Source organism: Hydra viridissima, unplaced genomic scaffold, assembly GCF_058129835.1.
Source record: "Hydra viridissima isolate aposymbiotic clone 2 unplaced genomic scaffold, HvirCarnegie_v1 scaffold_10, whole genome shotgun sequence".
NCBI classification, from domain to species: Eukaryota; Metazoa; Cnidaria; class Hydrozoa; order Anthoathecata; family Hydridae; genus Hydra; species Hydra viridissima.
Window position 1 is genome coordinate 13,296,929 of NW_028324309.1, and position 11,926 is coordinate 13,308,854.

At 28.4% G+C, this 11,926-nt stretch overlaps 1 protein-coding gene across 1 annotated transcript; it reads left to right on the forward strand.

Annotated features, from left to right (window-relative positions):
* The first annotated feature begins 963 nt into the window (after positions 1-963).
* On the forward strand, positions 964-8,875 carry LOC145181405 (protein SET-like). Its single transcript, XM_090101158.1, has 5 exons — positions 964-1,489; positions 1,659-1,781; positions 2,275-2,388; positions 5,243-5,554; positions 8,596-8,875. The coding sequence occupies exons 1-5, from the start codon at positions 1,097-1,099 to the stop codon at positions 8,635-8,637; spliced, it is 984 nt and encodes a 327-aa protein (XP_089957284.1). The 5' UTR covers positions 964-1,096; the 3' UTR covers positions 8,638-8,875.
* The last annotated feature ends 3,051 nt before the right edge of the window (positions 8,876-11,926 follow it).

Below are 11,926 nucleotides of genomic sequence, written 5' to 3' on the forward strand. Positions count from 1 at the left end.
ATTAAAGATAAAGTGAAAAATGATGGAATTCTTTTTATCACCTTTATTTTTTTTTCAACCTTGCACCATTGAAATGTTTTTCATCTATGAAAATGAAATGTAACTTTCTATTAATCGCGCAACTTTTACATAATTTAAAGTAATTTTAACTTAATTTTGCTTTTATAAATTTTGTTCTCTTTCCATATATATATAATTATAAAAATTTTATGGGTTTAAAAAATCCTAAACATTTACAAAAAATCAATCATTTCTGATGCAACTTTTTTACCTTACAGTTTTTCCAAATAGCTAAGATACTTGCATTTAAAATATAAAATTTTAAATTAACAGAGTTTTATTGGTTGTTTTTTTTTTAAACTTGTTATAAGATGTAGCTCTGTGATGTTAACTTATTTATAATAAAGTAATAAAATTATGTGATTCTAAACTCTCAAGATAAATTCTTTTCGGGTGGTTTTTTTTAACTGTATTGATTTAATCAAGTTGGACGCTAATGTGTTTTTAATATTTAGTTCTAATTTGGTTTGGTTTTTAAAAATCAATATTTCAGTGAGTTACAATTTTCATAAGTTCCAGTTCTATGTCATTTCTAATCGTAAGTGAAATTTTCCTATTTACATTCTTATTGTTTACATGAATGCCTAGTGGCCATATTGCTGGGGATAAGGCAACTCTGGTGAGTTTGATTTAGATGGTTTTGTTGTCCTAAGAAAAAAGTAAAGTAATGATCCATTTGACTTAAATTGAGTTTTGATGGTTCTACCATGTTTTATTGTCAAAGACAACTGAAGGCATATACCTTTAAAAATCCTACGTATATGGTTTGGTCTATAATACCCCAAATTACCCTAATATTGCTCCCACCGAACTCAGAAACTTGTGTTTGAAAAAGAGGTTCTTTTATGAAAGAATTGGAAACGAGAACTAGTTAATAGCCGCCATGTGCAGTTTAAGCATGGCAGAAGTAGCGCCATCGATTACACTAAAAATAACTATTGTAACGCCTAACCAGTGTCTCTTTCTATGCTATTTTTTACACACTCTTTTGAATAATATTATTTTTCTAAAAAATATCTCTATACTTTTAACAATAATGAGGAGTACTTCTTTAAGGAAAGGTTCTTTTTTTATTATTTTGGTTAAAATCCGCTTATACATTTTCTGTAACGTTGCCTGTTTTGGTTTACAGCGAAATCAAATAACAGCTTCTGACACAGGACCCCCCCCCAAAAAAAAAAAAATGACTGAAGTTCCAAATAAAATAGCAAAATTAAATCATGAAGAAAAAGATGAACGTTTTGTAGACACAGAATATCAAGACATAGTAGAACAAATAGACGGTGTTCAAAATCAGATAGATGCACTAAATGAACAAGCTTCAGAAGAAATACTGCAAGTAGAGCAAAAATATAATAACCTTAGGAAACCTTTTTTTTCAAGTCGAGCAGATCTTATAAGTAAGATTCCAAAATTCTGGGTTACTGTTGTATCTTTTCAATGCATATTATAACTAGTAATTGCCATAATTATTAATCTTTTCGACCTATGATTAATCGAATCACTACGTTAGTGTCCGTTCGTATAAAAATTTGTAGACAAGAAACTGGTGCTTTGTCTTCCTATTATATATGTGTATATTCTTAACGATGCTTTAGTTTGTAAATCATCCTCAGATTTCAGCTTTACTAGATGAAGAAGATGAAGAAGCACTTCATTACTTATTTTCTGTAGAGGTTGAAGAGTTTGAAGATATAAAATCTGGATATAAAATAAAATTTGTAAGTATTTCTTTAGTTTTTAATTCTTAAAAAAAAATTTCCATTGTACAAAATTATCTTTACAGTTGAAATCAAGTATTATGTTAAAAAAAGCATTTTACTTGTTTTATGCTTACATCTTCACTAAAAAAGTGAAGATGTAAGCATAAAATTACAGAGTATTATTAGATGTATTCAAGTATATGTAAAAATACTCTGTAAATCAATCAATTGATTTAGAGAATTTCAGAGCTGATATACATGTTGATTTTTTTTTTTTTTTTTTTTTTTTGTAAATAAATGTTTATAGATTTTTATTTTCTAAACATTTAAAATAAGTTCTGGAATCTTGTTGGCTTATAAGCAGGCTTATCAAGTCAATCCAAACAAAACCTAATCTTTTAAATGAGCAATTTTAATGAAAAACTTAATAGAAACTTCTTGTATATCTATGCTTAAAAAGTTATTTCTAAAAATTTTTGTGATTAAACTTTCAATTTTGTCTAAATTATAGCATTTCACAGAAAACCCTTACTTTGACAATGATGTATTGTGTAAAGAATTTATGCTTAGTGACACTGGTGAGCAAACCTGTAAATCAACATCTATATCTTGGAAAGAAAATATGGTAAGTTTTTTATATTTATACTATTCTATTCACCAGTAATAATGCATTGCTACTTTTTCCTAATTAAAAGTTGTAATTAAATCCAAAGCATTCAATTTTTGTTAGAGATATTTAAGAGAAAGAAATTGGTGCATAAAAATTTTAAGTAAAGAAGTACATCATAAATATAACTAATAAGTATTAAACTGTTTGTTATATATATAATTAGTTTATTAGTTAGATAATTTAAATATTATTATTGACAAAATAAAAGATTAAAATATATCACTTAATTAGTAGATTATCAAAACAACAAAAAAGTTGTTATAATAGGTAAAATTTTTCAAAAAACAAATTGTTTGTGTTCTACATGTGCAATCATCAAAGAAAGAAATTTGGGGGTAATTTTCAGAAAAATGCAAAATTCTCTACCAAATGCAAACAAAAAATTTAAAAATTGCAAATAATTTAAAGATTCTATGGAACTTTTCACTTAACTTAGAAGACGTTTGTACCAATACAAATATTTTACTAATGCCTAGTTAAAGCAAGTTTTTAAATATAGAGGAAGAAATCAACATACATTAACACAAAAAAAAAAAAAAAAAAAAAAGAAAGCAGTAATATTTTAAATATACTGAATCTCTGATACATGGAGGTGCATAGTACCATTGCCCATTGAGTAATAGGTCACATACTTGGAGAGCTACAAAAGGAGCTACATAACTTATTCAGAGATCTGGGGGAGAGCATGAAAAAAATTCCTATCAACATAAAGAAGCTGGTAGACATAATTGGACTATTTATCTTTTTTAGAAAAATAAATGTATTAAAATGGTAATAGTGTGATTTAATTTCTATTGTGTAAATGTTAAATAGTTCAAAACAAAAGGGCAGAAAAATTTTATGTTAGGAAATACTTGTTGCATTTTGCTGTCAAAGATTGATCTTTTTTTTCTTTGGTAAATTAGATTTAATTTTGCCTAGAATGTAGTAAATGTTTTTGGAAGTTATCTATCACTTGTTGGTGATTTTCTTTGTTTGTTTTTTTTTTTTTTTTTTTTAATCTTTATTATTGAAAAATAGGTCTGCATTCTAAGATTTATCTTTTATATTTATTGAATCAATGCTTCATCTCTAGATAATGCAGTAAAGGAAATGTTTTTCAAGTTGTTATATATATATATATATATATATATATATATATATATATATATATATATATATATATATATATATATATATATATATATATATATATATATATATATATTAAAAGTACCTAAAAGTATGAAAAGTAAAACTAAAAGCCTTTAATACCAAAAATGAAGAAATGAATTAAAGTTAGAAGAAAAAACATTTTTAAAGACTTTAAATTACATCTTAAAGGGAAAGTACAATTCACTGTTTTTAAGAAAAAATAAAAAATAATAAATCCTGTTGGTCTGAAGACCGATCCTTATTTGGAACCCTTTGAGTTTTTGATTTTTTTTTTTTAGAATGTCATGAATATGTATTCATTAGGGTAGTCCTCAAAAAAAATTTGGTTATTTTATTTTTCCCTCTTGCTGGTTGATATGTCATTAGATATGTGAAATTTGAGCTTGATTTATTGACATCTAGAGGTTGCTTAATTACTTTAATTTTCACAATTATGTCCATTAATAGCCTTATATCAAACTTGCAGCTGATAAATAAAGCAAACAAAAATATCAGAAGGCATTAAAGCATTGAACAAAAATACTATTTCATCACATGCAGTTAAGCAGAATGAATACAATTTAATTTTAAAAGAACATAATTTTTCACAATTACAATAACCTAGTCAGTGTAAAGTACACTAACAAACTATTTTCAAAAACCATTGTGTATATTGCCAGATTTCCATTGTTTGCTAAGACTGAATATTAAGCTATGTCTTTGAATGCTCTCCATGTCTCTCAGAATTTATCTCTGTTTAGATATGACATGCTGTAGGTATTGTTTCTGTTCCTCAGGGTCAAAATCTATTAAGAGTTTGCTAATAAGTTCCAGTATTTCAACATTGGTCATCCTAGTGGACTCCAGTTGAATATATTTTTGTGGCTCATTTGGTCCTGCATTCTGCAATACCATAACATGTTGCTCTTCCTTGTGGATCATTTGAGTTCCGCTAGTATTCACTATGCAGTAGTATCAGAAACTCGAATTTGCATTCAAAGCATGCCTCATACTTGTAAAAATATGCTTGATACTTGGCTCATATTTGCAAAAAAATGCTTGGTACTTGTTCAAAAAAATTTGCATGCTTTGAGGTGCAGTAATTATGACAAATAAGCACAAAAGCAATACAAACAATTAATTTACATATAAACAAGGGTTTTTAGAAAATCATCATCTACAATTTTATAGTATCAAACAACTTACTATTAAAGCATGTTACTTACCAGTCAAATTCTTCAGAGTATTTTTGTTCAGTTGTTCAATATTTAATAGTATACTTGGAGGTTATTATATTACTTATAAATGTTAAGCATAAAAATAAGTGATGTAGTATCAAAGTAATATAAGTTAAAAAAATAGCAAAAAATACTGAAATTGAAAAAAAAAAAATGTCAATGCAGTAAAAATTTTTATTGAGCAACCTCTAAACTTCATCCAATTGCACTGAAACTTTGAGGGTTTAGTTTTTCATCAAAAAGCACAGGATAATGGAGTACCATGGTCAGCTTTAGAAAAAAGAATAATTTGGCTGTACATTAAGGACTCTGGTATTCATATGTGGTTTTAGTCTTATTAGATGATTAAGTGATATAATTTACATTATTATTGGATAGTACGGTTTTAGAATTTAAAATAATTTTGAATTAAATATCTACCTGTCTTTTTTTTGCAGGATTTAACTAAACGAACTGATCAAAATGTCAAACCAGGACAAAAGCGCCATGTTGAAGAACCAGAAAGTTTCTTTTCATGGTTTAATGACCAGTCTGAAGGTGGAAATGATGAAGTAGGAGATTTAATAAAAGATGATATTTGGCCAAATCCTTTGCAATATTACCTGGGTGTAGGCAATGATGGTGAAGATGATGATGATGAAGAGAATGTTGTGTTAATTGAAGATGAAGAAGATGATGGAGATGAGGAGGAGGATTTAGATGAACTTGATGAAGAAGGGGAATTTGATGGTGAAGATGATGATGATCAGGTAAAATTAATTATATTTTATATTGTATATACACACACATAATTTTTAGTTTTATCACCCTTTTTACATATATATACATATGTATACATGCATTTATAGAAATGGTGATAAAACAGTATACTTTTTACTCATAGAAATTTTTGATTAAATCTGTGTTTTAAAGTTTAAGTGCATAAGTTGTGTCATAATATTTTATGCTGTAAGACAAAAACCTCACATAGCTGAAATGTAAGAAAAATCAACTTTAAGTGCAGTGAACTCATTGATTAATGTTTGAGTGAATAAATTGTCATTCCCTGGAAGTGTATCACTAATTTTGAATAAACTTTTTTGAGATCTAGTGTTATTGTTGTTATAAGAGCAGCGATCTCTGCCTCTTTCTCACTATTTCAGACAAATTCAAGAAACTCCTCCAATCATGTATAATAACCCATTTATACAGAAAGTAAGAGCTGTTTTAATTGGTTACTTAAACTAGTGACGCATTTTTCTGTTCACACTACTTTTAAAAACCATATTTCAAATAAGTTTAAAAAACGGTAGCTAAATAAGACAACATTGCGAGGTTATTTTATTCAAAAACTTTTGTTTGAGTGGTTTTGTAAATCTCCATGAAAAAAAGATGTAATGAATAAATTGAGTATAATAATAATGATAATAATTATATATATAAAATTAAAAGAAATTATCTATATACGTATTATATTAATATTCTCTCTTTTTATCTCTCTTACATCATATATAATATATTTAAGCATATATTTATGTGTATTATAAGTATGATTTGTGTTTAAATAACAAATTTTTCTTCGATATCTTTGAAAATAGATATCTCTTCATTTCGCATGTTTTCCATTTTGTTTTTGTTTTTAAAAAATACTTCAAAGTAGATGTGACCGAAGTATTGTATAAAAGAATTTTTACTTGAGTTAGCAAATTTAAGTTTTATTTGGTTTCAGAAAAGTAAACCTGATTTATTCTGGTGTGACAAGGATAATAAAAAAGGTTTAAACTGAACACCGTTTTAAAAGCGAGTGTTATTAAAACTCGGTTTTGTTAGTGTGATGGGGTATAGCTGTTATCTAAAATATATTGTTTTATGTGTAGCTTTGTAATTTCTCCGTTACTGTTTCAATCACCCTAAAACCAGTCTAAATAGATTTATCCCCAAATACCTTAGGCAATTTGATCCTGAAAATTTAAAATTAGACTGATGGTTTCATGCACTTTTGGAATTGTCAAGAAACTGTCTTGCTTCTTTAGACAATAAATAAGAATTGATTCACTGATCTACTCAGTTTTCCAATTGATTAGATCTAACAGACTTTTAGCTTCAGGTTTTATTCTTGACATTCTTCTTTTTCTGCATCTCCTGCATTTAATGTCCTTATCTCTTTTCACTTTTGAGAAGTATATTACCTTAATTTTAAACCACATCACAGAATAAACTCTTATGGTGAAAAATGCTTACAACATGTTATTGAGATCCTGCCCCTCTAATACATGCTCAGAGCACAAAATTCTAAGAAGTTGCAAGATTCAGCCATCTGGCCTGACTTTGTGGACTAATTAAATTGAATCTCTTTCATGTAATTAGGGTACACTACTTGATGCCACTGCTCTAGATATTTCATATAAATACTTCAAATCTGAAGACAACGAGTTTAAAACTTCATTCTCATGCTTAATTAGTTTTACAATAATAGAAGATTAAATGCTTTGTTAATCAGATTATCATAACTCTTTGCTTTGATCTCTCAATTTTCTTATGATGCAGAGCCAAGCTTGTATCAGGAACAGTATCCTTAACAAAACTTTCATCTTAGTCTGTTTTTAATATTGCATTACCTATTGGTGTAGCTGCTCTGCTACTTACACCAAATCTTAATACTGACAAACCAATATGATCTACATTTATGGTTTTTAGTTAAGAAATTTTTTTTGTATGTTTGATGAATAATTATTGTATTTATGATTGTCAACATTATCTGACTCTAACTGTATCTCATGAAATAATACAATTGAGGCCCATACACCACCAATTCTAACTCTTATTGACTTATTTTCTGACATCACTTCTGTTCTTTTTATCAACTGATCACAAATGCATTTCACTTTTACAACAAATTTTATCTCTCTGCAACTTCATTAATTTAAGTTCAATAACAGAAATGTTATTTTCCTTTAAATGTTATTTTCCTTTAAATGTTTGCAAGAAATAAAAATATTCCGGTTGCAGCCTTTACAGTTTGATTTTTTTGCAGGATATAACTGAACATTTACACCTTGCTATGTCACACGGTTTATCTAAAATCATGTTATGATCAGAAACTTGTTTAGAAATTTCCCTACTTAATCACAAATCGGATGTTTTCTTCTAATCGTTCACAATTCTGTCACTTCCTCTTTTATGAGAGGTAATTGTTATGAGTTGAATAAGCTTTCTGCCATTAATTTTTCACTGAGGCTCAAACTTTCTCAGGTTTGTCATAAATTGTCCCCATTTTTTTTCAATCTTCTAAAAAAGAGACCATATTTTAAAGCATCTTGAAGCTGGCAGTTATAATTTACATACTTATTTCTATAATGTGTACATGTACTATTATTTATCGAAAAAATACCGAAATAAACAATAAACTTGATACTCATGGTCCGATTTTGATTAAAAAAAAAAAGAAGTTAGAATCAATGTGTGTCAAAAAAAATCATCATTTTAGAGTTATGGTTAATTACAATTATGGTCATTTATAGTCCATTTTGACATTTCAGGGGTCAAAATAGGGGTATCTTCTGTCGGAGAATTAAGATGATCGGATTAGTAAAAGTTTCAAAACTACGCGTAAAAAAGGATGCATTTTAAAAATAAAACATTTTGATTAAACATTCATTGTTAAAGTGAAAAGAGTCAGTTATCATTATTTTATATATATATATATATATATATATATATATATATATATATATATATATATATATATATATATATATATATATATATATATATATATATATATATATAGGTAAAATTTATTTCACTTTAGGATCAACTGGCTGGCGAAGATGTAAATTCAGATGACAAATAACAGGTGAAATAAATTGCTAGGTCAGCTTAATTTACAGCTTGGTAGTATGATTAGACTTAAGTTCAACTGCGTCTTCCAAAAAGAAATGCAAAGAGAAATGCACGGACGATTATCTTGTATATTTCTTTTCCACGTTTTTAATATAAATTTTATTAAAGAACGTTAAGTTAACTTGTAATTTTTACCCATGTATTTTTATTGATATGGGGTTCCTACGTGAATAATAAGTTTTTCGTCTGATTTATTTTTATTTAATACCTTATTTCGGTACTTCGTATTTAATTTATCGTAGAGGTTTGTCATGTGTTGCACGGTCGGCTTGACTAATGCTGTTGGAATACTGAATGAAAATGGGTTTCCTCAATATTCAGTCATTAAAGTGACTTCTGTATCATGTTAACATGAGCTTAGCAGGTGAGTTAAAAATATTAAACCTAAGTGGGAAGCATCAAAAATATTATCCTAAAAGAAATAAACGCACACCAGTTTATCAATCAGAAATTATAAATGTATGTTATAAGATTGTCTTACATAATATACTAAATACAACGTAATACACTTTCATACAGGAGCCAAAGTGAAATAACTGTCTGGTTCCCATTTCTACTTTGTTAAAAAAAAAAACAAATATTCAAGAATTCTAATTATTTTATATCAAAAAGGTTGAAATGCTTGTTGACTTACTTTTCTGTGGGCGTTGAGCACAGTTATGGAAAGAAAATAAAATGTAACTTATGTTTGTCCGAGTTTGTTACAACTAACCACCGACTCTCAGTCATGTTTAAGTGTAACCATATCTCTATCCTCGTAAAAGCACTGAATGCCTCTCAATAGTTGCAGTGGAAAAATTTAAAAAATTTTAAACACTTTTTTCTGGTACTTTTAGGTTAAACAGTTCTTTAAAAGAACTTTAAAAAGTTCTTTCTATCCGCGTACGCCTAAGGGATATTCTCAAAAAAATTTTTTAGAACTGTTTAAAGTTCTCTTAAAGAACCATTTGGTTCGGTTCTTTAAAAAAGTCTTCGTAAAACCATTTGACAGGGTTCTAATAAAGAAAAGTAATCACTAAAACTAAGACCCCATTTACATGAACCCAGAAAAGACTTAGCCTAACAATGATTTTTTTTTATTGAATGGTCAGCTTTATTGTAATCTTTTACCACCCAAAAAGTCGAAGAACTTAAAATCTTAAATTTTTTTTTTAAAGGGGGTTGTTTTTTTTTTGTTGTTTGTTTTTTTTTAAAGGGGGGTTTTTATTTAAGCGTTTTACCGACCTCTTTTTGAATGCTTTGGTAGAATTATTCATAGTACTTTAAATTGTTTTTAAGATTAATCTGAGTTGTTTCTCACGATACCTAACTGATATCATGCTTTTATCTAGGTTCTTACAACCATTACTTGCAGACACCGTAACAAATTACAGATATATAAGGATACATTAAATAGCTGGTCTGTTGCAGGTGGGTCGGTTGCACGAAATTGAGATTGGAAAAAAAGCAATAAAGACTAATTTAATCATAACCATTACAACAAACAGAAAATAATAAAATTCGTAAAACCAAACCAAATAACATTGCTCAGAAATCGATTTGCTTTGTCTTTTCGTCTTTATCGGCCGTCTTTTGTAGGGAAGGTATCCTAAAACTACAACGATTTTATTATAACTATCAAAAGGTAATTTTGAAAAGAATAAAGAATTAGTACGGCTTGAGGGAGGCAGAGATGTGGTAAATGCCCCCTGTGCCACCCTAGTTAAGCCACTTGTAACTTGAAAAATATAAGCAGAGGAGTGAATAAGTTAATCAAAATTATTTACAGTAATAATGAACTTGATGAAATCCAAAGTTTTGCACGACTGTAAAACAAAAATCCCTTAATGAGTAAAGCTAATTTAAAGATTAAAAAAAACAACCTATTGGCAGTTACACCCTAAAAACTACGCGAAAGGAGAGCCTAGAGACAAGTTATTAATTTTTTTTTTATTGGTTCTGAAAAATACCCCTAAATGGATTTTTCCCTGATAGGTATGATTTCCTAAATCTTGCATATGTTCCTTTGCTAGAGTGTTGAAGTTGACTACATTTTTCGTCGAGCACCCCAAAAGCACATGGACTAAATTGGCTATTGTTTCTAAATAAGTTTTATTTCATTCAGACGTTTTATATTTGTATCAATTAGTGGTATTTGTCTTAAGGGTGGTTGCATCACTGATAACTTCACTCCAAAAACCACGTGGGTTTTTTAAAGAAAAAAATTTTGAAAAAATGAATAAAAAATTTATAGAGTAGTACTCCAAGATTTGAAAAATTTGTGTCAATCAAAAAAGAGAAAAAAAGAGCACTAAAAACGAGCCTTTTCCCATCAAAAACCGAGAAACTATAAACTGACGCCAAGGTGAGAAAATAATCAGTTAACAAGAAAGATCTTACTGCAAAATTTTAACACAATGAAGAGGAGTGTACTGTTGCATTCAGTTGTTCTGCTATCAGATAGGCATTCCTCTCGTCCAGGATGTCTTAGCGTACCTTCAATCACGACTAGTTTATCAGTTCAGAAAGTTAGGCAACAAAAGATCAGTTAGTAAATGCAGCAACGCGGGTTGGTATAACTAATGATACCCAAAGTGTAGAGTTTATGCAACAAAATATGTTCAAAAGAGTATCGTCACCTATAAAAGGAGCAGCGTTACCTATATCAGAACCAACTGCTACACCAGGACCTGCTTTAATAAAATCTCCCAACAAACTACATAGGTCTGCATATTGTCGTGACAAGTTACAACAAATTATAGGAGTTATAGATGAGCTCCATGAAAAAAGCATCATACTAAAAAGCCTGATTTCGTGACCGTGAAAAAAATCAAAGCTCTTAAAAGAACACGTCAAGCAATCAATTATAAAAGTCAAAAATGTGATAATGCTGTGTAAAAAAGAAAAAACCGCCAAATATAAGTAAAACATCAAATAAAAGAAGAAGCATAACAAAGACTCCTCTTATGAAAACTCAAGTGTAGTTGCAAAAATAACCAGAAATATGATGGAGTTGGATAGAAGCAATTTCCTGTATGTCTTCAATTTATAAAATCTGTATGTAGGAAATCTACGTGTAAAATTAATGGTAGGTAGTAAAGAAAAAAAAAAAATTTGCTAATAGAGAGGAAGCCTACGATAATCTTACCTACAGAATTGACTATAAAGAAACCAAAATGTCTGTTTCTCGTAGGAAAAAAGTAGCTTTGATTAAAAATTAAATTCAATGTTCCCTTATAAAAATGTTGTTGAACATTTCA